This window comes from Nematolebias whitei, chromosome 6, assembly GCF_014905685.2.
Source record: "Nematolebias whitei isolate Nwh7 chromosome 6, NemWhi1, whole genome shotgun sequence".
Classification (NCBI taxonomy): Eukaryota; Metazoa; Chordata; class Actinopteri; order Cyprinodontiformes; family Rivulidae; genus Nematolebias; species Nematolebias whitei.
This window is the reverse complement of record NC_056503.1, coordinates 13,836,751-13,864,651: the sequence shown is the minus strand read 5'-3', so window position 1 is coordinate 13,864,651 and position 27,901 is coordinate 13,836,751. Positions and strand designations below refer to the sequence as shown.

At 40.2% G+C, this 27,901-nt stretch overlaps 1 protein-coding gene across 1 annotated transcript in view; it reads left to right on the top strand.

Moving 5' to 3' along the window:
- The first annotated feature begins 39 nt into the window (after window positions 1-39).
- LOC119411544 (histone-lysine N-methyltransferase MECOM) overlaps window positions 40-27,901 on the top strand; it is a 68,296-nt gene continuing 40,434 nt past the window's right edge. The window contains exon 1 of the mRNA XM_037678498.1: window positions 40-300. Coding sequence (XP_037534426.1) covers window positions 264-300 — 37 coding nt within the window. The 5' untranslated portion in view covers window positions 40-263. The remainder of the gene's footprint in view (window positions 301-27,901) is intronic.

Genomic DNA, 27,901 nt, shown 5'->3' with positions numbered 1-27,901 from the left:
CCCCCCCCCCCCCCCCCCCCCCCGTTCTTTTTTTCTTTGCCTCTCTTCTTTTTCTCCTGGCACTTGCTGCCGGCAGATTTCGGCCGCTGTGCGCATGTGCAAAGGTGTCCCCACACTGACAATGCTGGAGAGATAGCGCTGTTTGGGATTGAGAAAACCCAGAGAAAAAGAGACAGAAAGTTAAAAAAAAAAAAAAAAAAAAAGGGGGAGAAGGAAATAGAAAAAAGATTGACAAGACAAAGCAACACGGAGAGACTGGCAGCATGAGGTCCAAAGGCAGGGCGCGGAAACTGGCCACGAGTAGGTGCAACATCCCTTTCTTGTTTTTATTTTCAAGCATCTTCTAACATCAAAGCTGCCGCTGTCGCGTCAATTCATAGTTTGTGTGCGCGTGAACAAGCAGAGTCCAAACTTTATTACTTCCAGTTCGTGAAGCCGAGACGTTGTCGCGGAGAATAAGAGTCCAGCGCGTCCGCGGGATGTGCGCAAAAAGTTGCCGGAGCGACGCAGGAACTTTGAGCCAAGAGGTCCGCGCGGGTCTGTGGGGGGACAAAAAGCTCGTTGCATGTAGTGGGCGCTGTGTTGCAGGTTCAAATCCCACGTCCGGCGCGTCTGGCTCGTGTCCGCGCGCCGCGGCTGCTTCACCCCCGCAGCTCATCCGAGGAAACTTTGAGCTGCAGGAGGAGGAGAGCGCAACATGGTCCGTGAACGTTTCACAGCAGCTTTTATTGGATGTAATGTTTAAACAAATGTGAGTTCATTTTGAGAGCTGTTGGTGAAAAGTCTTCTTAGAAACAAAACCTTATATATATATATATATATATATATATATATATATAGCTGTTAAAGAGTTTGAATCATAAAGTTGCACTTTTCTCATTGAAATCGATTCAATTACTTTAACACAACCTGCATAGACGTGATTGATATGCATTGATTTGTATCAATAAATTATGAAGATGTGCATTTTAAAAATTAGCTTATTTTATTTATTTTATTTTATTTTATGTCCGTGCCATCACTGGCTTTGAATGATCACTTTAAATTCCTAAAACAAACTGTAAAATGATCTAAATTAATTATTTAAAACGAATAAATTTGTGCAATAATCCAGTTAATGCGATGACCCAGGCCTGTTAATATTTTATGGCTTTACAGGAGGGCACGAGACTAAGATTTCAGTTCATGTCATCAAATATTTATCATCTTTTTTTATTTTATTCTAAAACAATCTGCATTTTCAGTTAGCAGAAAGAAAATACATTAGGGCCTCTACATAAATCAAATGTTATAATTTCCTCTGCAGAAGAATTATGGGACTGCAACTGCTCTTTGAAACAATGATGTTCCCTCTGCAGAAATACACTTATATTTTAATTATTCCACTCAGATATCATTTTATTTAAATAATAACTTGTTAAATATTGAGAGGCTGGTCACCTGAAAGATGACATTATATCAACATTAACTGAATAAATCCCTCAGACCTCTTGAATGAAAATATATTTTATTGTATTTTTTATACCCACCCAGGGAGAACACAAAGAAGGGTAGAAACACATATATATATATATATATATATATATATATGAATGAAGGCTGGCGGCAGCTGAGGTGGGGAAAGTTTTGGGCCCCCGAAGCAGCGGGCCCACCCTGGCCCTCAGCCAGGTCTGCAAAGTGTCAGCAGTGAATATTTAAATTCCCAGACCCCTCATATAAGGGCTCTGCTGGTAAATGTGTTCAGTGTGTGCCTCCCTTCTTACAGAACACTCGTGTGATGAAAAAAAAGAAGAAGAAAAAGAGGGGGCTTGGGGGGTGTAATAGAGAAGGTGATGGAGAGGTGGTAAAGCGTGATAGATGGAGGCTGACTGATTAGTCCGCGCGTCCAGATGGAACGCGGTGCGCCACAAAAACGTTCAAATACGTGTTGCCAAAGCGCGCAGGCCGCACCCGGTGGCGAGACGTGGGCCGCAGAGAGCTGGGGGGGGGGGGGGTGGACTAACTTGGGGTGTGCCTAATTAAAGGTCTGCTGTAATGCTCCTTAATAAAAAAAAATACAATTGTATTTGGATGCTTTAAAACAAATCTTAGCCAATCCAGTTGATGTGATACCAACAAGTGGCCGTGCTGCATTCAAGTTCACGCTGTTTCAGGCTTTCACAGCATCACTTATCAGGTTCTCTTCAGAAATATGTCCTGTTTTCAATACCTGCTGTGACAAGCATGTGATTGGTGATTTGGAAAGTTGTGTGTATGTATGTGTGTGTGTGTGTGTGTGTGGGGGGGGGGGGGGGGGTGCACCTGTATCTCCGGAGCTGAGCAGCGCATCGTCCTTCTCCACATTGTTCAATGGACCATGCTGCATCTCGCGTTTGTCTGGCGGAGCTCATTAAAATGGTTAATAGATTGACCCATTGGAGAGGTGAGAGGGAGTGGAGGGTCTGAGGGCAGTGAAATGGAGAGCCCCATTAAACGGCCCTGGTTGTCCCGGAACCCCCCAACGCACACACTTTTTCTCCCTTTCTTCCCTGCACACTCTCTTTGGTGCAAACACGCCTTGATTCAAAAGTGTTCAGTGTGATGTGGTCAAGAATCTGCAGGAGGAAGGATGCTGCTTCTGGTATCTGTTGATTTGAACTTGAACATTTAAAATCGAGACCTAACGTGGCAATCATGTAATTACCTGCAATTGGGGGGGGGGGGGTGTCTGTTAGCAGAATATCTCATAAATCACTGGAAAAAATACTCACCGGATGCACAACTGTGGATCTTGTAAAATGAAGATGGCTGCCACAGTTGTCAGTCTTACAAATATTGATCGAGAAGTTGACTTGGTTATAGCTGAAAATCTTCCCCTGCAAGATGTTTTAGCAACATATCTCAAAAACCACTGAAAGTATTTTAATGAAACTCACAGAAATTCACCGTCAGTCAAGAACTGAATAACTTTTGGAGTCAATGCACTTCAAGATGGCTGCCAGGGCTAACCAAACTTAGCCCGCCAAAATGGCTATAGTTCAGTCCATAGTACAGATATTTAGTTAAAATTAGATTTGGTTAAGTCAGGGGTGTCAAACCCACTTACAAAAGGGGGCCAAAGTTAAAACCTTTTTCAAACTAAGGGCCAGTTTCAGAATCTAAATTATCACAATTTTGATACCCAACATGTTTTCTTGGTCACAGGTTCTTCAAAAAAGATGATTGGTCTCATTTGACATTCTCTGTTGCACTTTTGACATCATAATCAAAGATTACTGAAAAAACATAAAGTGATTACAGTATTTTACATTTAAAATAACATCTTGGGGGCCAGATAAGATGTCAACGAGGGCCACGTTTGGCCCCCGGGCCTTGAATTTGACAAATGTGGGTTAAGTGGTTGTCGTCACTCTGTGCACTAACAGATCATGCAAGATCGTGATGCACATCTTTGGCATACAAGGAATACTACTGCTCTTTAAAAGGGATTTAAATGTTTCTGTACATTTGTCTTGATACAAATATAACATATTTTTTGTCACGTATTCACAAATCTTCAATTTAACAGCATCAGACAAACCAGGCAGCTTTAAGATTTATAGACCATTAATATAGCAAATACAACAATTATGAACTACATCTGAAATAATACACAGTATTTTTGCTCACACATATACAGTATGTGGTGTTTTGGGGGGGGTGTTAAATTTGTTTCTTTTAGAACTAAGTGTGTGTTGAAGTAGGGATGGTGACGGTCAGTTGAAGAATGATTCAGGTTCATCCATCAACGATGTGAGAAGTCGAGTCACTTGGAAGGCCTCTGATGTTAATGAGTCGTCCAGGACTCAGGCTCTAGGCTGTAAACAGAGGCCTGATGAGGTTAGTGGTTTGTTTGGGCACTGTTGTCACCCACTTGAAGAATGGCCTCCGTCTTGAGCAGCTAAAGAACGTCTCAGAGTCGTATCCACCAGGGCATTTTTTTTTCTTGTTTTATTCCACTGCTGTCTTTACTTTACTGCATCACAGACCATTGTGTTGGTGAAGAATTAGATCATTCATAGTGTTTGTATGATAGAGTATTGAGAAGGCGGTACCAATGCTATGATCCAGACAGTGCAGTGTGGGAACACCGAGGGTTGGATGGACAGCAGTGGTGGTGGTGGTGGTGGGGGGGGGGGGGGGGGGGTTGCAGTAACATGCTAAGCCTGGGAACAGCAGTGTTTACCACCGGGAAACTGTACCAATACAGAACAATGAGCGAGCCATACCCGTTCTAAATTTAAAAAAAAAAGGCGATTCTGCTTTCTTCTTCCCCTTAAAGGTCATGGAGTTAGAGATAGAGAGTGAACACAAAAGCCCCCAGTCTGTCGGCAGTCTGGTCTGGCCCTGTACGGTGCCAAGGCTGAGGTCATTATCAACAGAGCAGTCCCAAGCTAAGCATATTTTTATAGATTCTGAGTGTGTTTGTGTGCTGGAGAGGACAGTGTGTGCTCGTTGGGCCGGTCTGAGTGTGTGAGAGTTTGTGCATGCACACCAAACAAAAGCACTCAGCAGAGTGTACGGTCTTGGCTGTCAAACGTGAGGCATTTTCCCAACCGCTCCAAGATAAATGGCATGCTGCTGAGTTAAAATAAAAAGTTTACATCAAACTGATTTGTGAGTCGCTGTGATGTTTGAGGAGATATGAAGTCGATGCTGATGGTGCAGTTCAGCCGTGGCTTATAATGAGACGCTGGGGAAGTTGGCGCCACTTGGCAAGCTCCGAGGACAAATGTTCGTTAGCTAATTAAAGAAACTCCATCATTTAATATGCTCCAATCAATTACCTGGAGCAGGTGGAAGAAAGCAGCCCGATACTCTGGTCTCATGTCTCACATCAGATAACAACCATAAGGTACTTTATTACATTATTAAACTCTTTTACAGGGCGGCTAAATATTATTTGATCTGATGTGATGCAAGCTGCCAGTGCAGACATCATATTAGCTTCTTCACTTTTTCTCATAAAGTCTGATTCACTTTTTTTTTTTTTTTTTTTAGGTCAAATGTTTTTATTTCGTTCATTAATGTCACATAATGTTTTGCGGTTATTTATTTCCATTAAATAAACCTTCCACTGTTTTTGTGTGTGTTGTCAGAATTCATTTGAAGTGGGAGGAAAATGGTTGCACACACTCAAACTTCATGCAGAGCTTGTAAACGCTGCATGTTGACGGCTTTCCTGAAAGCTTGATGGAGAAAACAGCGCTCACACACTGAGGGGAGTGCATACAGCTATAAACAGGAATTACCCAACTATTGTTTTGTGAATGTGGTGATAACAGCGTGTTCCAGCGCTGCTTGGGGATCTCCCTGGGTGGAGCGCACTTGACCAATGGAAGGTTTGTGGCGAGAGAGGGTCTGAGAGAGGATTGTCCTTTTAGAATATGATGAGGAGTAAAACATCAGGTCATGTAGGGAGGCTGGACAGGGCAGAAGCAGTCAGGTGTGTACATTACTGTTTGGCGTGTTTGGGATTCATTTACTTCTTTTATCTTTTTCCATAACCGGTCCCCTTCTCTCTTCTCCACCCCGTAGCTCATTAAAAGGTGACCTCTCACCCGTGCAGGACGGGAGTGAGGCGGGGAGGAGATGTGATCAAAGCCGAGGCCTTCCTGATGAAGTTTGAACAGCAGCACATTCACTTGATTGGAGCTGATTGTCCTGCTTTGTGGTTCAGTGCTGAAATGTGATGATGAGGATGGTTACAGTGGAAGAAAAGGATGATTTGTGTGTGTGTGTTCAAGCTGAGTGGCAGTGCCAAAGTGAACCCCCCCCCCAAAAAAATCATTCATACAACTCATTTAAAAGAAGTACCAGGCAAAGGTTTGGTAAAAATAATGATAATAATTTAACTTAGTTGTTGCTGGAACTATGTTATGCTTGGTGGCACAGCACTCTAAATTCATTTAAAGCTGAATTTAAGATTCGAGGTTCTTTATTGTCGTTCGCATCACATGTGGTTAGGTGGAACAAAATTGTGTACTCAAGGTCCCAGTTACACCCCAAAATAGAAAAAATATAAACTATAAAAATAAAGAATCCATGTACAAGGGTCTAAGATATACTCTAAACAGTAATGATATAATATAATAAGCTGTATTAAACAGCAGCCTGAACATTTAAACACAAAAGGCCGTTAAAAAAATAACATTTAAGGGGGTTATTATCCTATACAAGACAAACTGTTGTAGAGTATCATCATTCATTCACTACCACAAGCAACCATGTGCGTTTTTTGGCCCAGTCTTTTTTTATTTGGAGCCTGAATATCTAATTATTACTGACACTTTACCATCATTCAAGTCCTTTTTACTCCCTTCTGAGAAAAAACAAAACATTTTTAGAGATCTCTCGGTGATTTCCCACTCACGTCTGTGAGTTTGAGCAGGGCAGCGCTGCATGTGTGTTGCTGGTGAGCCAGGGTCGCCGCAGAGGAAAAAATGTCTCTGTGGAAAAGAATGCAGGGACTGATTAGTGCTGCTTACCTGTGAGTGAACTGGACGTGCCGGCATGTGTGATGAGACCGAGGAAACAAGGGAACAATAGGACAGTAGAGATTCCTTTCCCCGCCACATTCCAGCAATCCAGCAGCCTGGAGCCCCCCGCCTGGGGCTTTGATGAACCCTCCTCACTGCTTCCTGGGATTGTCGCTTCTAGGCAAACACAAAAACATAAAGAAGCCGGGGAGCGCGGCCCTCCCCAGGATGTCCTGTTTTGATTAGCGTTAGCATCCTAAAAGCACTGTAGGAATATTATTTTAACACGGAGAAGAGCTTGATGGTGACACATACACTCCTTCCCACTCCGTGACCTCCGGGGTCAAATACACTACAAGGAGCCAGGAATCAAAGAGGTGCTCCTCACCCTGAGATCTGGCTGAGGAAATCATGAGAGGAAAAGGAGTTGATAGTATGATAAGGAGAGGTTAGAAGGCCAGCCAACAGGTGTCAGGAATTTGTCATACCGGTGCTTTATGAATTTCCAAGAAACACTTAACAGTGTCTATGACTGTGTGAGTAACAAATTGGTGGCATTTAAACAATCACACATTTTCTGCAAACAGCGATTAGCATGAAATACTTCTCAAAAACAGCTTCGGCTACATGCTGACGTGTTGCATTTATTTCTGTCGGTTTAAATGTATCAGGAATTGCAACACTCTAAGTACAGTCATTCTGTATTCTGAACTCCGGCTCTTGTGAGAAACGGGCATCTGTACTACATCTTCGCTGTTTCTTTTGGAATCAGAGGGCAGTGAAGCAATGCATCATGGTCTGTTGTGTTGCTGTTACTTGAGGGCTTTAGTTTGACAGGAGGGCGCCTTTCTGTTCACCTCAGTGTCCATAGGCGACCCTTAGGGACCTCGGGGCCTGGACGTCTTTGTCAGTACTGTGATAAAACTGCTCTGTGGGTCAGTGGACAAGCTAATCGATTTTATCTCGCTTCCACACATCATGCCTAACCCCTACTGACCTGATATTCACATGGTCACCAATCAGAAGATTACTTTCCCTCATCTTCTGTCTATCTTTGTTTCCTTTTCTCTCCTAACATTACTTGTGTCCTTTTTCCTCTTTTCATACATTGGACAATTTATTTGTATTCCAATTTCTAAATGTCTTTACTCAATTAGTTTTTATTGTTGTGCTTTTTTTTCTCAACTGAAAGGTTAGAATTTGATTTAAAAAAAAAAACAAAGACAACAATAAATCATTTCATTTTTAGGACAGTTTATTGTATTGTACAAGCAAAGAATACATATCGTTGCCAGTAAAGATCTGGCTCTGTGAACTATGTTAAAAATGTTCAAAAAGGTTCTTGGAATCTATTGTAAATAAATAAAACTTAAAAAAGTGATTTCATTATGAAGTTCAAATAATTTATTTTTTATGTCCTGGTGATCCCCCAAACCGGGGTCAAATGACTATTTTTAGAAATAATAAGTGTCCTCCTCATTTCCAAAAACAAAAAGACAAATTAATTCAGTAATTCTTTTATTAATTGATTATCTTACTACTTTGTAAATGGAATAACTAATAAAACAAGGCCTAATCAAAAAGAATTTTGTTACTAGTTTGTTGTTCTTCTCAGTTGTTCTCAACCAGTCAGGTCTTTATAACAAAGATGGTGGACGAGACCAGTTTCCCTTTGAGGAGGATAATCTATCCATCTTTTGCCAAAGAGTGTTAAGATAAAGACGACAACAACAAAGAAGAAGATTTTTGATTTTTAACAAAACTTTATTTACACGATAAGTTAACACAACAGTGTTTAAAAAAAAGGTGATCAGGACAAGCTTAAAATAAAATATTTACATGAGGAGCTTGTATTGTAGTTCTCCCTGATAAGAAATGGTGCATAAAACCTTCTTAAATACCCACAGTTTCACAAATTTCTCCAGGTGTCCAGTGTCTCTGTGGAAGCAAAATTCCAACGCCAGTCTGGCTTTGACGTTGCACGTCCACAGAGCCACGGCATCAGGTTGAGGTCCAACCTGCAGTCTGTCCCTGTGAGACAAGTAAATAGACATTTTGGTTTCTGCCACAAAAATGTTTAAAGTTTGGCATTTAAACTTAGTGGCTTTGCTGTAATGTACTCCATTAATAAAGACAGATTTGGTGAAAACTGTGTCAAAAAGGCTAAAAATCCTCGTCATTAGATTAAACAGAGCCGTCAGCCGTACACAATCTGTAAAAACATGAAAAACGCTCTCAGACAAATTGCAAAAAGGAGACTCATTTAACACCTCAGGATTGATGACCGACAAAAAAAGAGTTTGCTGCAATGGCATCATGAAGGATCCTCCATTGAAGATCGCCAGTCTGTTTTTTTGTTGGAGGTTTGTAAAGTGTCCTCCACTGGGGCTTCTGACCTCCGAGCTTGTCGTCCAATACTCTCACATCTCTGTTGTGCAGAGTTCTCTTGTTCAGGATCTTAACATAAGTCTTATAAAGTACTTTTGGACCCGTTCTGCACAGGTCTATCTTTGGATCTGTGTTGCGTAGCAGAGGACCACTGTCTTTCACAAAGTTAGGATTCAGGTGGATGTCCGGGAAAGGGTCCATGGGGTCAGGCGGGTGATTCCCCGTGGACCACAGCTGCAGGAGATGGTTCTGTCCAGCAAGAAAAATAAGAAAACGACAACAAAGACGAAGACAACAACGAAGACAAAGAAGACAACGCAGAAGACAACGCAGAAGACGACAACGAAGACGAAGAAGACAACGAAGAAGACAACGAAGAAGATGGCAACGACGATGAAAAAGATGGCAATGATAACGAAGAAGACGACAAAGAAGAAGACGACAAAGAAGAAAACGACAAAGAAGAAGACGACAAAAAAGAAGACGACAAAGAAGAATAAGACAATGACCTGCTCTGGTGTGATAAATTGACACTGGTTCAGTAGAACTGCAACAAGCAAGTCTATCAAATAAACGTTACAGCGTATTACTTCTGTCCGTCCATCAATATAGTTACTGGTTAAAAAAGTGGGGTACTCCCATGACAGGTTGCTGTTCGTCACTGACTTTCAGTATCTCTAAAAGGTAAAAGAATGATGGTATAGCATTGTGTAGTGATGACTACTGAGATGTAGGGACTGAAACATGGGTCAAAACTAAGTCAAGGAGGAACTAATAATCCTTAAAAATATGTTCTTGTTGCATGGAACCCAAATCTGAAGTAACAGTATATATTTCATTACACGCCAAAGCTTTCCTCCTAAGCAATGGTTTGCTATTGGTATACTTTTGAACAAAATAGCAATTTTGTGGATTTAAAATGAAACATGACAGAAACAAAAATAAGCCTTATCTTTAGAACTTACTGGAAATTTGGCCTCCATGTTTTTGTTTTTTTTTTGTTTGTTTTACTTGATTGGACTTCTTTGCAGGGAGGTCGGTAAGCAGTGGAGAAACCACACTTTTCTTGGCCATTCTTCTAAATGAGCATTAAAATAATGGAATAAAAGATTTGGGAATGGTTTGGAAACTTTCTGCTCATCACTATTAGGAGATACCATGCTGACAGTCAGCAGACGAAGCGCCAAGTTAAATACAAGACAGCCACATAGACCGAAAGCACACATCTCAACAGACAAACCAGACCAAGCAATTGCTACAATATGTATAGTAAATGGTAAATGGACTGCACTTATATTGTGCCTTTCTATCTGATCAAGATACTCAAAGCGCTTCACACTAAGATCTGTGCCCTCATTTACCCATTCATACTGCACTCTATTATATCTATACAAAGAATAATCAGTGCTTTATCACATTCATACACCAATTAGGCACACATCAGAGTCCATGAGGGGTTCAGCTTCTTGTCCAGGGACACTTCGGCATGTGACTGCTGGCGGAATCGAACACCCAGCTCTTGCATTGGAAGACGACTGCTCTAACCACTCAGCCACAGCTGCCCTTTTTGCCCATTTTGATCATTTGTTGTGATTCTTTTGCACAGTTAAGTGCAAACAGCAGAATATGTGAATGATTCCAGATGGAAAGAGAAGTAGATGTGACTGAATCTAGCACTGCAGACAAACACAGACTAAGAGCTGTATTTAAGCAGATGAGCAGAATCTGAACATATTTAATTATTTGATTTAATTAGACAAAATTGGCAACTTTTTCAGCTTTTCAAGTGACTGGAAAACATTAAAGTTTTTTGTGTTATTTTTAAGCACCTGTTTATTTTGGTTTTTAAAACATGGTAATCATAAAAAAAAAATTAAAAAAATCCTCATTCAACGTTACCAAATATTTGGATACCAGCCTGCACTGGTAAATGCTGGGATGTGACATATAACTGGTTGTACAGAGCAGGGTGGCACATTGCAGGTGTGAGTTTGTGTTTCTGCCCAGCCATTAATCGCTGCCATCTGACAGTTCAATCTACAAGGGGGCCAAAAGGAGCAGCCGGCTGGTTACCAGTGCAGGTCATTACTGTGCACGGAGGCAGCCAGTCGCATCAGCGATCAATGACAAAGGCTTGGCAAAAAGTGAAGGAAAAGTGAAAGGAGGTACAGTTGAGAAAGATATAAGGGGGAGAGAGGCAATAGAATTGTGAGGAAGAAGGGAGGGGACAGGAGAAGAATGGCAGGATAATAGTAGTTATGCTGCTGAAGGTCAGTTCTTGATTGTGGAGTGGATGACAAACAGGCTGTCAGCTGCCAAGAAATAGAGATATTCATCCAATTCTGCGAAACAGAAAATATGGCCCCTTGCATGTGCATGCACATAAATGTACAACGAAACATTCATTTCCATAACAGCTCGACTGAGAATGCAGCGGCGGAGTTTAGTATGAGCTATTGTTTTATGAATTCCATGTACAAGGTGTTGGCAGTCGGCGCTGCCCCTTCAGTGGTCAGTTTGGTCTGTGCTGTGGTAAAAGTAATGACTGACTAAAAAAAACTTCATAAAATTGCCACAACACCCTTGTCTTGGCTGCCTACCATGTTACTATTGGACCTCTAGACATTGAAATATTCGTCCAGTGTGTTTACTCAGTCTCAAGAAGTCAAACGCTGTCTGTGTTTAAATTTTTTTTTAAAAAACAATCCATTTGCTTTATGACATTTATCCCATTTCATGCAGAAAATGTCATTTTCACTGTCTTTCCCATGTTCTCCCTGTGAAAATAGAGTTAATAGACGTGGGTGTCAGTATTTAGCCAGATAAAACAACAAGAAGAGTTTCTCTTTTTCCCTCCAGGCCTGCTGCCTGTTTACACTGCTCTATCTCTCAGCAGATCCACTGCCTCTCCCGCGCAGACAATGATTCTCACACACATGCACACACACGGGCCATCTCAGCATGGACACCACTGAGTGATGATGACTCATTACAGAGAAGAGTGCCCTTTGGTCTCCTCTCGTCTTTATGGATCACTCTCTGGCAGAAACATATTCCCCAATGCCAAGTTTGTGTCCGTCTGCCCCCCTGTCTGTCAGACAGTCAGGCCCCTTAGTCTGTCTCTTTTTTCTTCTTTCTCCCCTGACTTTCACACACGAGTACATAGCAGACATCCTTGCCTGTGTTTATTTAAATAACAAACCGGAGAAATATCTCCCTTTCCCATTATAGATATACATGACAGACTTCTTGTATTCCCCAGTGAGAATTATGGACACAAGTGTTGATTTGTTCTAAGATCACTGTTAAACGAACGTGAGAAATGCTTCCAAAGTTGACGGTTATCCAAGGGTGTGGTATTTTATAAGATTAATTATATTCTTTTAACTCAACCTATTATGTTGAAATTGGCATGCCATATCTCTGAAGTTGAACTCACAGCAATCCAATCTACTTCCTTGCATTGCAGTTGTAGTAAACCCTCAGAATACAGATATGCTGTGCAACAAGAAGGAAGAAGTCAGTTTAGATTTCCAAAAATTTAATTCTGTTATTCTGTGTTACTTTGATAATTCAATACTATAGGCCTGTCAAGAGTATTCTGAGTAGATTCGGCTGCTAATGTGTTTGTTGTGGGTGCTAGCATTTGATCCCACACTTGACAAATGCAATTTGCTTGGCTTGATTTGATCAGTTGCAGGAACATAGTTTCTTTGCAGCCAGGACCATGTAAACCTTCCATATGAGAGGAGTTTAAATGTGTTTTTTTTCCCCCATCTGTGACAGGAGACTTTATTACAGTTGTCTTGGGCCATGGGGCTTTGCTGGCCCTGATGAAATGCTCTTCAAGTGTTAATGTAATTCTGATTTTGCTTAGCCAGGAGACTAGTCACCTTTGGGAGTTTGAAACACGCTCTGAAATGCATGAAACAAAGTCAGAATCTAAAACCTGCAGTTTTAGTGATGGAAACGCTGAAGCTCTTGTCCAGGTGTATAATCGTGATTTGCCTTGGAAAGCCCAAAAAAATGCAAAAAAATTCTGGGGATGTTTATTGCAGTATGTGTGTACACTGTGTCTTGCACAGTTTGGATGAATTCAGACCCATACATATAATTTGCACAGATTTGACATGAAATCTTTTATGTACCCGCAAAGGGAGATTCACAGTATTCATCAATTTCACAAGTGTACAAACACTATGCTGGGGGGAGGAGGTCAAAGACTAGTGTATGCTTTTCAAAATGAAAATAAAAAGTCTGTTTTTGTCTCAAAGCGCTCAGAGTAGACACACACCGCATCAGACACTGAAAACAAACCATGCATGCACAAAGCTGTCACTGATACCACAGTTACTGACAGAACCCCCGCACCACACCCTTGACCTTCCCGGGACTTTTGTATCTAAAATATAGATTCATATTAAACGTGAATGTGTTCGGGCGTCGTCATTACCGTAAAACAGGTCCAACTTGTGAATGTGACCAAACTCCTCGTTCTCTCGCTCTCATTGCCACAGGAGTGCACAGCCTTTCTGATTGGTTCGCGTTTTTTCTGCTTTAATTCTTATGTTTAAACAATATTAATACTAAAAGCTGAATAGTTATAGGCCCTAGATTATGGTATTTTATTGTCTGACAAACTCATGAAGTTCTCGCTGTGAGTTAGTATCAGGTGTGTGAATTTATCATTATTCTCTGTATTTATATGTTTAAATTAATTTATTTTACCTTAGTAGTAGTGTCCCAGAGAGACTTTGTGAGTTGCAAAGGATGCTGGGTAGTCTTGTGGCAATTATGTGTGCAATGTTTCTGACTGTATATGAAGTTTATGTGTGCAAATGGCTTGTTCTTGCTGATGTACTGTTCAGGTTTGGTTTGGCGTTTATATTAAAGTCTCTATTATTGGCTGTAAACTGATGCCATGAGTCAGAGGTTGTTCCCTGTATGCATAAGGAAGAAAGCACTTCCTGTTGGAGGGCAACAGTGTGTACCAATAATTTTCAACTCCATCCATCCATCCATCCATCCATTATCTTCTGCTTGTTCCTAAGTCGGGTCGCAGGAGCAGCAGCTTGAGCAGGGAGGCCCAGACATCTCTTTCCACGGCCACGTCTGGGGGGAGCCCAAGGCATTCCCAGGCCACCCGAGAGACTTTGGGTGCATTCACACCAGCCCTGTTGTCCTGAACTCTAGCCCGTTTGCCTAGGAAGCCTGGTTCGTTTGGGGAGTTGTGAACGCGCCATCGAACTCTGTCACGGAACAAAAAGGTGAACTCTGGCCCTGGCTAAAATCTAGGTCTCGGTCCGGTAGAAGAAAACTCGAGCACGGTTCGAGTACAGTGTGAATGCAAAAAGAATGGACACTGCTCCGCAAGCAGGAAAAGGTCTACAACGCAGGGCAAACAAACATGCATATTTCTTACTTAATATGGAGCTGTCAGCTTGCTTTGTGTGAAAAACAACATTCTCCATGGTCTTCTGCCTCATCTTCCACTCATTATGAGTCTATGGTTGAAAAATGACAAAACAGAACTCCTAAAACCGATAAAACTTGACCCCACTCCGTTTTTGTTTTTATTTCCAGAAGAAGAAGAAGAAGTGTCTTCAGAGTTTTTTGTGACGTTTCTTTCAGTAGTTCTTGATGCAGCGCCACCACAGGCGAGTCGGGGAGCAGGTTGGTTCAACAGGTTGGCTTGACTGCACATTGCAGTGTGAATGCAAATGCACCAGCTCAAACGTAAACAAAATGTCATGAATATTGATCCCCAACCGAACCGAGTCTACTGGACTATCAGGTGTGAAAACAACCATAGTCTCTACAGCGTGTCCTGGGTTTTTTCTGGGGTCTCCTCCCAGTTGGACCTGCCCAAAGCACCTCCCTAAGGGGCATCCTTACCTGATTCCTGAACCACCTTAACTGGCTCCTCTCGATGTGGAGGAGCAGCAGTTCTACTCCAAGTATCTCCCGGATAACTGAACTTCTCACCCTATCTCTAAGGGAGAGTCCAGCTACCCTGCGGAGGAAACTCGTTTCCTCATGACCATAGATGAGGGTAGGAACATAGACTGATCGGTAAACAGAGAGCTTTGCCTTATAGCTCAGCTCCTTCTTCACCCCATTGGACCGGTACAGAGTCTGCAATACTGCAGACACTGCACCAATCCGTCTGCCAGTCTCACGCTTCATTCTTCCCTCACTCGTGAACAAACCCCCGAGATACTTGAACTCCTGCACTTGAGGCAGAACCTCACCCTCAACCTGAAGAGAGTAATCCACTCTTTTTCAATTGAGAACCATGGCCTCAGATTTAGAGGCGCTGATTCTCATCCCAGCCGCTTCAGCTGCAAACTGCTTCAATGAGAGCTGAATATCATGGCACGATGATGCCAACAGGACCACATCATTTGTAAAGAGCAGAGATGGAATCCTGAGGCCACAGAACCAGAAACCCTCTGCCTCCTTGCTGCACTGAGAAATTCTGACCATAAAAGTTATGAACATAATCGGTGACAACGGGCAACCCTGGCCGAGTCCAACTCCCACCCTGAAGGAGTCTGACTTACTACCAGCAATGTGAACCAAACTCTCGCACCGCAGGTATAGGGACTGAACAGTCTGTATCAACTGTTTTCTGAAATCATCTTATCACCAGCAAACTGGTTGGTCCACTAAAGCAGTGTACTGCTTGGTGGGGAAAACAGTTTACTTGGGACCCCTCAAACTGATGAAGTCCTCCGGATAGACAGCGAAACGTCTTTCCACAAAAAAGAAATTGTCCAGATGACCTGACTGACAATTATTGTCTTTTAGAAAGCATTTTTAAAAGTTGAAGCTATCTCAAAACAGTGTTTATGTGGACAAAAGGTGCAAATACGGCCATTTATTGAATATAAATATCCATAAAAATGTAGGCTGGACCTTAATTGCAGTTTTGTTTGGCGCTTCTTGATTCTAACCAGACGTCTTGCATATGAAATGCTTTTTTAGCCTAAAGGTAGCACATATCTGATTGAAACATAAAACATCAATGTTGTGAAATCATAACTAAAGTTTACTGTTATTGATGTCCCTTTGATAAAGTATGAAACTTTTTAGTAATAAAAGAAGAAAACAAGGCTCAAAATAATGTCTGGAAAATAAAGTCCAGTGTATGTATGATTTTTATTTCTTGTAGCTTTAACAATTATCCTCTTTTGACTACACAAGATAAAAATGATAAATATAAAAACTTAGTTTGGTCTGAAACGACCCATTAATGACACTATGTCATGTTGTGCACCATCATTGCAAATCAAATATAGGTTTGATTTATGTCGGCTGTCTCCGCCCACACAGTGCGTGTTTGTCAGCACTGGAACTGTTGGCCAAATCCAAACGCAGTAGTAATTTGTCTCAGTATGTGTGGGAGGTGAGGGCGGAGGTCAGTGAAATGAAAATGACCAGACCTTACTTAATTGTCGTATCTATTTGTGGTTTGAGACAGGATGTCTGTCCGAGTGTCTGTCTGTCTCTTCGTCCATCTGTCTTGCTTCGGTCTTGGCGCCATGTTTCATGTCACTGGGTCGAGACCCCTTGTCTGCAGTCAGCCTGCATGTGCACTGATCTGATTGAGCTCAGAGTTCAATGACGAGATCTCTTTGGACTGATACCATCACTATCACAACAGTCTAATGACAACTTAATTTTCAAGATCTTCAATTTTGCTTTCCCATACCAAGAATTCTGTTCTGACAAAAATCACAAATCCCTTATTAGTAAAAGTAGAGATATTTTAAAATCCACCTTTTTTTATGTTTTTGTGTGTGTGTTGTGATCTAAGGAAGCTCACGTACATCCCCTTAAAATAAAGATTCAACTCTGTTTCGTCTGCATCTTGGAACATCTGACAAGGTTAAGCCAGTAAATAGTTGGAAGAAATGCTTCCTGTGTGTGATTACATTTATCGTGCATAATTACAAAGCTCTGCTCTGTCTACACATGATGACCCCTAACCTTGACTGTGACAGTTGTAGGAGGGTGTTGCCAGACACACAAATGTGCTGTCCAGGTTGTGCTACTTCACAAAGTCTGGTTTCTGTTGCAAAATCGAAGGTCTTCATTTTGTTTTCTTTCCAAGTCTTTTGTCTCATAAAGCTGGTTTGTAATTATTCTGCAGTTGTAAAGATTTATTTTACACATTTTTTGGAATGCTTGAGTGATACTAGCGCAGGTTTCACTCAAAGCAAATATAAGCAGGCGCTGCCCATCATTTATTTGACTTGGTATAGTTGTGCTAAAAATTTTAATAATCCATAGAAATTAGTTTGTTTCATGTGATGTTTAAAGGGACAGTTCTGATTTTTTTTTTTTTTTTTTTTTTTTTAAAGTGGAGTGTTGTGACAAGCTTGGAAACAACTAATATCTTACTTTTGTAAATAGTTATTTGAATGACTTCAGCTTGGAAATTTTTTTAATTTAATCTATTCAGACAGATGAGCAAAAGGCTAGATCAATTAAAACCAAGAACAAAGGAGGTTATCTTTGTTGCAAAATATGTCAAATCTTCATAATGGTTTTTACAAATCCTATTTATATATTTATAAACTTTTACATTGCTGTCAATTTCACAATAACACAGCTATTAATATAAGGTATTTGCATTTGCAAATACTGTAGCAACTCACTGTAGCATTTCCAATGCTGCCTGTAGCACTTCCTGAATACCATCTTTGTGTCTGCAGAACTAAATGAAAGAATGGAAAAACTGTTGGTAGAAAAAAGGTTTATAAAACAGTAAAGTTCATGCTCAATAATCCAGGTAAAAATCCAAAAATGTTCAGTCTTCAGTCAGGTCATCTGGATGGTTTCTTTGGTAAAACGTTACCTTTTGTTTTGCTAAGACATTTTGTCCTTCAGCCAAAGGACTTCTTCAGTCTGAAGAGTCACAAACAAACTGAGTTTCACCTGGATTATTGAGCATGAACTTTGGTGTTTTGAACCACTATGGCATGACTGTCTCAGAGGAGTGTACGGGGGAAAGGGCGGGCCCCGGAGGTCATTTATCAATCACCAGCAAACTATTTTCTTCCACTATGGGAGTTGGTGTTTGTGGGACTCAGTTTGTTGGTGGCTCCTCAGATTGAAAAAGTCCTTTGGTTGAAGGACGAAACATCTCAGCAAAAAAAAAAAAGAAAGCAACTGTCCAGATGACCTGACTGAACATTGTTTATAAAAAAGTGTTCACATGAATTGCTATCAAATTTTAGAAAACAAAGTTATGATGGCGGAAATCTACTTTGGCCTTTGTCATGTTCAGATTAGATTTTAACTTGTTAACGTGGTTAGAATTAAACTTTTTTTCTCACAAATGAGGCCACTGAAAGAGCTATCTACAACAGGTGTGATATTAATTATTCACAGCCTTTCTTCAAAACCCTACTTAAGATAATCTAAAAACTATCCCTTTAAACTTTATAAAAAATCTGACAGCTTATCAACTGATTACAGCAGTAAAGTAGATAGAGTGTCATGCAATCTATTACTCTATGTGCTAAATAAATTTTGAGAAACATTGCAGTTATTGTTAAAGTCACTGTTAATGTTATATAACATTTAAGATTAATTACCCAAAACACATTTCACTATGAGAAAAAAATCCTTAACGACTAAATTACACTTATACTTTACAGACCACGACTCAGACAAAGCTGCCTAATTTTGGTTAGACAATAAAATGGTTTTCTCAGCCCAGATCAAACTGGAACATGACGTTTGCTTTTTAGTATGAAGATTTTAATGATGGTTTACATTTGGATTAACTAAAAAAAGTAAAGGTTCGCCACCACCAAAACAGGAGGGACAAAAAATTTAAAAAATCTGAGAAAAGTTGCTGAGTGGTCAAAATGTTTATTTTTTATTTTCTTCTTTTTTTTCCTGTAAATTTTCACTCTGTCGTCTTGAAGGTTTTGGTTTTCATCTGTAGAACAGTTTACAACAATAAACTGAAACTTTGGTTTTTACTTTACGTGTTAGTTAAATGTGAAACTCTTCAAACTTTTTATTAATTTCTTATAGGTTACCGTCTCTAATTATTTCAAACTCCTTCCCTCCTCCTTTGTTTTAATTCTTTTTACATTTAATTTTACTGGTTGGACATTTCTTCTTCCTTTTCCTCTGCACATGCACCTCTCTGTGTTATAATTCCCACCTATTATTTCTGTCCTAGGGCCTCATTAGTCATGTCGCTGTCAGCCTCCAGCTGCAAACACACACAAACACACTCGTACACACAGCCGCATATATTCCTGCACATGCACAGGTATGGAAGTCATCAAGGCGATGTCATAGGTCCCGCTCATTACCTAGCTCCAGTGAAAACTTTTGGTGTGTTATATGCCAGCATCAGAAAGGGGGGGGGGGGGGGGGGAACAAAAGGTAAGCAAGAAAAACAAGATGATGAACATGACTAATATGAGTTTAGAATGATTGATAGAGTGAACATGTGAGACAGGACAGAGGGAATTTGTCTCCATCTCCGTATTGATGCTGCTCCCCACCACTTGGTACCTGTAATCCAGATGAGGGGGCCCACTCAGAAGATAAACTGCGGTTGAGGTTCAGGTCTGAGGATGCGAGCGTGCTAGTGTCGCTCAGCCATCACCGCAGACGTTGCTGGCAGCGTACATGACCGGTGTTTCCTGACATTAAACACAGCATTTCTAAATAAAGTCATTAGGAGCAGTCTAACAGAAGCCCATTCATTCACCCTCTATTCACACACACACACACACACACACGCACACGCACACGCACACACACACACACGGTTTCTCTCTCTCTCTTACATACAGTACTGAGGCTTTGAGCCTACGCGGGACATGATACACTGACGTCTGACAGAAAGCAAAGCAGGACTGTGTGTGCATCAAGTTCAGGCCACGAGGTCGAGGAAGTGTGTGTCTGAGTGTGTGTGTGTGTGTGTGTGTGTGTGTGTGTGTGTCACGGTCGTCAGCTGCGAGCAGTCAGGGGGACACTGGTGATGCAGACTGACGGGGGACATAAACACTCAGCAGAGCTCTGAATCAGTCCATTGTCTCAGCGCAGCCATGTCAGTCCCTGTGTGTAATGGAATGATCCTTCTCTGTGTGTTTGTCTAATTGCCCAATCTGTCTCTGCCTGTCTGTCTTTTGATATCTCTATCTCACCACTTGACTGGGCCTTTCTTTACCTCTTTCACTCTCCTTTATTCCTTCTTTGTATTTAGACATACAGTTTTTTTTTTTGTTTTTTTTCTAACGATACAAGATGAAGTGTCAGTTCATGAATGGATGTGCCTGTGTCCTATAAATGTGCTGATAATGTGTATTTTATGTTTTAATGCCCAATTAATCTGCTGAGCAAGCCTTTTGGGATGCACACAAAGCAGCTTTGGACAAAACAAGTATGTGATGAAGTGCACAAGAAAACAAACACTTAGAAAAAAGTATTTTTAAGATTATATCATCAGCGTTATGCTGACAGTCGGTAGCTAAAGTTATTTGTAAATCTTGCAGAACATGCAGGGGAGTGATTAGCTGCTGGAGCTTAGACTTGTGAGTCCTCAAAGGAGGTGCAGGTGTGTAGAGGATATGAGGTTTCTGAGGCTGAAGTGTCAGGACTGTGATGAGGTGTGTGGGATTAATGAGAGCGAGGGAAGTACGAGTGAGGTGATGAAGACACACTAAATGGAAAGAGGAATCATTTGTCTGTGTGCTTGTTCTGGCTTTTAGTTTATTTGCAAAACAAATGAACAGAATATTTTATGTGATATTGGACGTTTTAGTTCTCACCTAAAACGGACACTTGTAGACCCCCAGGGCTCTGCAACCTTTATGATCAAAAGAGCCGTTCTGCTCTTTTACACACTAAATAAAACGTCTATGGAGCCACAAAACCTGCTAACACTGTGATTATCAACTGGTGGCTCATGGGCCACTTCAAGCCTGTTGGAGGGGCTTTTCTGGCCAGTATGTGTGATATTATGAAACTAAAATATCAAGTTATTATTAATTTTAATTGAAGTTTTTTATATTTTAGGGCAAAATAAATTACTGGATTTATGTGAAAAAGAAAAAATAAACATTTTTTAATATTTCGTAAAAATGTAGACACAAGTATGCAGGTTTATGTGAGTTTTCTTTTTAATTGTGGAAACAATTCATAAAGTATTATGACGTAATAAAGCATAAAGTTAAAAATTAGGCCAGTTTGTTGGATACATAATTGAATTTTAAAATGAAAATAAATACTTGCATTTTCTTTGACTTTACGTCTTTAGTTTTTATTGTTATCAAGTTGACTCGTCATAACAATTTCCCTTAAAGGTATTACCCCCAAACATTTGGTGGAATTGAGTAAAAAAATCACAACGTAAGACTGGAAGTGAAGTAAAAGAAGTGGCTAACAAACTACTAGCATCATGTAGTCAACAAGTTTTACTCTTTGTGTTACTATTATGCACATGCTGGCAAAATAAATCACCATAAAGCTGCTAAAACTAGTAGTTGTTGGTTCAACAACCAATAAACTTCAGTTTGATGTTAGTTTTGGTCCAAACTTGGAGCCGCTGCAGACGGACCAAAGAACCACAGGTGCGGACCCTAAACCAGTGATTTCATCAACAAGATGGTCTAGATTTTTTAAGTTTGCTTTGTGGGAAGATTATTTACATTTATTTTTACTTCTTGAAAGCTCTTTAAATAACTTACCTTTGGAGAAATCAAGTTTATTTCTGACTGAGCTGACAAACTAATGTTGTGTAGTTAGGGCCAAGACCAAAGTAAATTGCTGCCTTGTAAAAACAACTATAATGGCAAAGAATAGTGGTTGATGCTAACGCTTTTGTACGAACACATCAAAGTCAGTTTTACACAACACAATTATCCCAACAGATTAATTGGCTCTGTTCTGGTCCAACCCGAGAAATAAAATAAAAAAAGTCCTGGTGGGCTCCAGATGGAGTGCTGGACCTACGGCGACATGTCCCCACTTGGAGGTCCTTGTGGGCGGGCTACCAGCTCTCAAGATTCACCGATGGGTCTAGAAGTCGGGTTCTGCTCCAGTTCTGCTCTGGTTTGGTGGGTTCCGTGCAGCTCTTTCCATCCGCTGGGCGCCAAAATCACAGTATTAAGTGCCAAACTTGTTCCAATCAGATCAAAACTTTCCCTCTAGTATTTCAGCAGAAGGAAATGGTGCTTAGCAGGGCCCTGTTGCCTTCTGGGAAATGTAGTCATTATGAGCGGGGATACAGTATAGGCTTATTGAGAGAGAACTACAAAATGGCAGCGCCTGTCCAAAGTATTTTATTTTTTCGTTAACTTTGTACTGTCCAGTATTGTATTCAGTACTGTCCCAATCATGTGAGTAATATTAAAGTTGACAATCATGTGTCCTGTACGTTTAAAAAAAATGTTAATGTGCGTTGACAAACTGCGATATAGCGAGTCCGCATAAGTCAAACCCCAGAGCAGCGAGGGACTACTGTACTCTGTTTTTGCCTTTCACCTTCAAGTTTAAATAGGAGGAAAACAAAGTTTTAACAACAATAATTTTAGCTTACCTCACTTTTTTTTAGATATCATTTTAAATTACCGGTACTGTAGAGTTGATGCTGATGAATAATATTTCAAATAAACTGCTTATTCTTTTAAAAGGAATAGTGCAGTTTAAGTTTCTATAATTAAAAGCCTTATATAGTGGCTGGACATACAGTAGCCCTGTTTTCTTGTTCCTCAAACTTACAGCTCGTGTTGCAGGTACTGCCCGTCCAGAAACAGAGGGGCATACAGAGGGCCAAACTGTAGCCATAATCCAATTAGAGTAATAAGCAGAGCAGTGATTGACACTGAAGGGGTTTTACAGCAAGTCTCTTGAACGACATGTTCCCGTATGTTGCCCCCCGTTCTCTCTTTCACACTCACACACACACACACACACACACACACACAAATGTCTATTTGAATGGCTTCAGCTTAACGTCTATACCTCTTTCAGTAGTACGCGGTGTCTGTTTATTGTAGATGAGGTGTAGAGGTTTATACTCTCTCAGGAGAAAAACAAACTGATGTGAAGTGTGAGGCAACTAAAATAATTCACCTAGCTCTATGGCACACTGAGACTGTGTCTGTCCTGCTTGTATTATTTGTTCATTTTGGCTGAAATACACTTAGACATTTACTTCCTGTGTGAAATCTACTTTCCCATCAAATAAACAGCTAAAGAATATGTGTACTTAAAAGTAGACATTTGTCAGTACTGTGCTGAAAAGTACTATTTTATCTCAACACATGTTTCATTTTATAGCGAGGAATTGTATTTTTCTTGTACTAAATTCATAAATGTTGTAGATAATGTACAAAATAGAAATATTAGTGTTACAGCTTTAGCCGACGGTACACCGAGGAATCTGACTGATCGTGTGAATGTTTATGATCATTCAGATTATTGTGATCCATTTTTCTTCCAGAAGTTTGTTGGTGCAATTCTCGTCCTGCAGTTATCAAGCTATTTCAACAAATTAAGTATTAAAATGTTCAGCTCTTTCAGGACAATCCTGCCATGACTTATGGTATTGGTGCAACTTTAGCTTTTTTTGAAATATTTAGCCTTCTCTGCCATTTTTTCCTCATAGAAAATGAATTGAGCTCATTTTACATCCTTCAAATCTTCAGATCTGTTTACAACCTGTTACTGCTCCTTTCACATTTTGTTCTGGTTCAGCTTCTTTCAGTTTCCTTGTGCAACTTTAAACATTTTTTCAGGTATTTTCTGTTGATTTCAGCTGCTTTTTTCAGCTGTTTTGTGCTCTTTTCAGATTTTTTCTGCTAACTACAACATTTTTGTGCTTCTTCTAACATCTTTCTGCTAATTTCATCTTGCTATTCTCCTTTCAGCTTATGTCTGCAAGGTTCAGCTTTTTCTACTATTTCAGCTACTATATAGCTGTTTAATGCTAATTTTAGCTTTTTCAGCTAATTCCACATTTTTTGCACTCCTTTCAACTTTTTTCAGCCTAATTAAGCAAAAATGTGCTCTCTACACTTTTTTTCTGACAGTTTAAGCTTCTTTCAGGTTTTTAGCTTCTTTTCAGCTGGTTTATGCTAATTTCAGCCTTATTCACACAATGTACAATATTTGTGTTAATTTCTGCTTCTTTCAGTAAATGTATTCTTTCTGCTTTCTTCTGCTATTTTAACCTTGTTTTAGCTTTTCAGCTACTTTTTTAAATCATTTTACCTAATTTCAACTGTTTTTAGATAAATTCAAATGTTTGTGGTAATTTCTTCTGCTTTTTGCGTAATTAAATTATTTCTCCTAATTTCAGCTTGTTTTGCCCATTTCAGCTTTTTTTCTGTTAGTTTCAGCTTTTTCTACTATTTCAGCTACTTTTTAGCTGTTTTGTGCTAACTTTAGGATTTTCAGTTAATTCCACATGTTTTTGGTCATTTCAACTCTTCCTGCTTCCTTCTGCTTGCTTAAGCTTCTTTCTGTCTTTTCAGCTATTTTTCAGCAACTTTTTGCTTATTTCAGCTTTTTTTTAGCTATTTTTTTATTGTGTGCTCTTTTTGCTTATTTAAAACTAATTCAGCAAATATGTGTTATTTTTGCTTTCTCCTGCTAACTTAGACTTGTTCTTCTATTTCAGCTACATTTCAGAATGTTTTTAGCTAATTTAAGCTGTTTTTCAGTGAGTTTTTCCAGCAATAAGCATTCACACTGCATTTTCACAAGAAATGCAATTTCTCAAGTTAAAACTGACTTCGTAGCTTGAAAAAACAGTTATGGATATTTTTCTACTTAGACACACCACAAAACACTAATAAAATCGTCCACTTTCACTTTTCTTGGTCTTGTATTTATTCACGAATTTGCATCATTTGTGTTACAAATTTAAAAAGAATTGATTTTAGTTTATATAGAAATTATAATAAGTGTCATCAAAGCACATTAGTGCCCTGAAGGATGCAGGGTTAAATTGTATCAATAAATCTATACATTTCTTTTCCACACCATCTTAACCTCTTCCCCTTCTTGTTGCGTGTGCATTATCATGCACATAAATAGATGGTAGACGCACACAGAAAGGCTGAGGAGGGGTGGATGTCAGTGGTCAGAGCAGATAAGAATGACAAAGCACTACACTAAGCCACGTCACCAGCAGGCCTCTCACCTGCCTGTCTGTCACCCAGATGCACTCAACCATCACGAGTTATTGTTTGTGCCCATGCACATGTGTGTGAGTGTGCTTGCGTGTGATTGATGCATGCTTTTGCCTTTCGTCAACTTCAGCCTCCCCCTTGTTCTCTCCTCGTCACATTGCCCCTCTTGTCCCACCTTGGTCTGGACTGTCAAAGAAACATGAGGCCTCAGAGATAGCTGTGCGCTCTCGCAGCAGCCGGCCCTCGGCTCGCTCTGTTTCATTTTCTCCTCCTGGTACCAGTCACCTACTGCTGTGGGAAAAGCAGAGGAGATGAGGCCTTAAAAAACAGATCATTGTCCGCCTCCTAGATTAAAGCCAGAGAATGTGAGCATTGTCCACTGAATGGCTAAACCTTCCTGCTGTCACTCAAAGGCAGCTCTGAGCGCTACTTCATGTCTAAGAGGCTTATCTGCACTGAAAGGCCCCTGGCTGATCCAAGGAGAGAAGACGTAATGAAGCGTGTTTTTTTTTTTTACCCTGTAGGAGGAACCTGCTGCTGGGGATGGTGGTGGTGGGTGGCTAGGGGATTCAGGGGGTGGACGTGGCCAGTGGGACAGCTGCAGTATCAGGCCTCTTATGACCCAACCGCTCCCTTTTTATCAACTGCCTTTCCCAAGAAGAATTGGTATTTATCTAGTCTTACGTGGGAGCGCTGCACACTCAACATACAGTTCTAAACCCAGAGATGGATTGGGGGGACGTGAGGACATTGTGTGGAGACGTGCCCAGGGACCTGCCTGTTGTCCACGCTCAGCCATCTGTGGGGACGATCAGCAGGCCGCTGATGTGGCCCTCTCTTTGTGATTTGCTATTTGAAAAGGGGAAAGTTTAAGTGCTGCTCGTATTCAAAGCTGAGGGCCGACGATCAAGCTGCAAGGGTTAGCTAAGCCCCGAGGCCTCACTCTGTGTATGAATGTGTGTGCGCTTACACTATCAATATTATGCTAACACTATCAAGGTTCAGAATAACAGCAGGTTTCTTTGTCAGCAGCATTTCAGTATCCGTTTGGCCTTTTTATCATTCCTTAAAATTGGATAAAACTGTAAAACTTGTACGTTTCCCCACAAATGGCTTTGTTGAAGTGTTATAAAGAGTTGTTCCGATTATTAAAAGTGGAGTTCTTAAAAAATGGTTGTATACAATTAATATCAAAAGTAGACCTTTTAATGAACTCAATTGGGAGTGTTGTCTTGACCAAAGTAACGAGCTATAGCTAGTTAAAATGGGGACAAAAGTTTATTTCTATTTACTTAAAACTGTCAGGATCTTTTTAATTTTAATCTTATTTTGATAGACTTTTGAGTTTATTCAAAGGTTTAGTTCATTTCGGTTATCATGTTTATTTCCTGTGCTTAGTTTGGTTCCTTTGTGTTTTTCCCTGTGCCAGTATTACATTTTTCTCAGTCAGTTTCTGTTCCTCAGCTGCTGCCCCGCCTATTTACACCTGTTCACCGTCTGCGTTAGTGTCACCTGTCTTCAGGTCTTTTATACCTGGATTATTGAGCATGGACTTTGTTGTCACCTGTCTTCAGTTTCCTCATCAGCCCCAGTTCATTCATGCTCTGATCGTTCTACCACTCAGCGGTCCGTCACTGTGGGTTTTAGGCCATATGTGAGTTTCCTAACTTTCTAGAATTTATTTATTTATTCTTGTAGTTCTGGCTACCACATAACACGTTTTATTTTTTCCTTTTGTTTTCTTTGTTCAATATTTGAATTTATGCAAGTGTTTTAGTCGTTGTCTGCATTCTTGAGTCCTGCGTTTTTTCATTACATAATTATTTACACAGCAATCTTTGCTTTTTGGAAAGCACGTTTAGCACTAATAGGAGCTGGTTGTAGAACGTCAGGTGAAGCTTAAAGGCACTTCTTGCAGAATAATAATATTTTAGCCAAAATATTTATGTAATGTAAAATTTGGGGGCTGTTTAAAACTATAAAATGATGTTAACTTTAACGATTTTAGAATTTTAGAAACTAAAGTTGTTTTAAAATGATGGCAATCACTTTGGTCTTATCGTTAGCTTGTCAGTGTTACATTTGAACACTATTTCACTAAACTGAGTTTGTTTAGTGTTATCTTCAACACATAAGGTAAAAAATGATAAACTTTCCACAAAACCTCATATCGAAAGATCTGAACTATCACTTTAAAGAATGATTCATTTCACACAAAAAATTAAATAATATTATTCTGATGCATGTTTAAATGTTTCTGATTTTGACAATTTGATCAACATTTCTTTTCCTTATTGTTTTTACCCTTTTTGTTTTTACATAAACAATTTCACTCAGCCCGGCTCTGGACTGAAGTAACTCACCATCCCAATATACATGTTGAGTTATTGAACATCTGCCATGATTCTGCTACATGCAGCACGTGTGGGTTTCCCCCAGTGGGCCAACATATTAGTTTCAGGATGATTTACAGAAGCTCTCAGACCCTGAACCCTCCTGTTCCCTCTGCTGTCTGTGCTACGGCTAGCCTGTCTCACTGTCATGATGGACACACCTGCATCACTAGCTGGACTCTGTAATCCATAACCCCTGTCCACTTCCTGTCAGCAGTAGTGTTACACTTGGGCCTTTAAAGTGAAAAAAATAACAATTGCTAGGCATCTAGCATATGCAACACAAATGTGTTAAGATTTTTTTCAGACAGACAGACAGACAGACAGACAGACAGACAGACAGACAGACAGACAGACAGACAGACAGACAGACAGACAGACAGACAGACAGACAGACAGACAGATAGATAGATAGATAGATAGATAGATAGATAGATAGATAGATAGA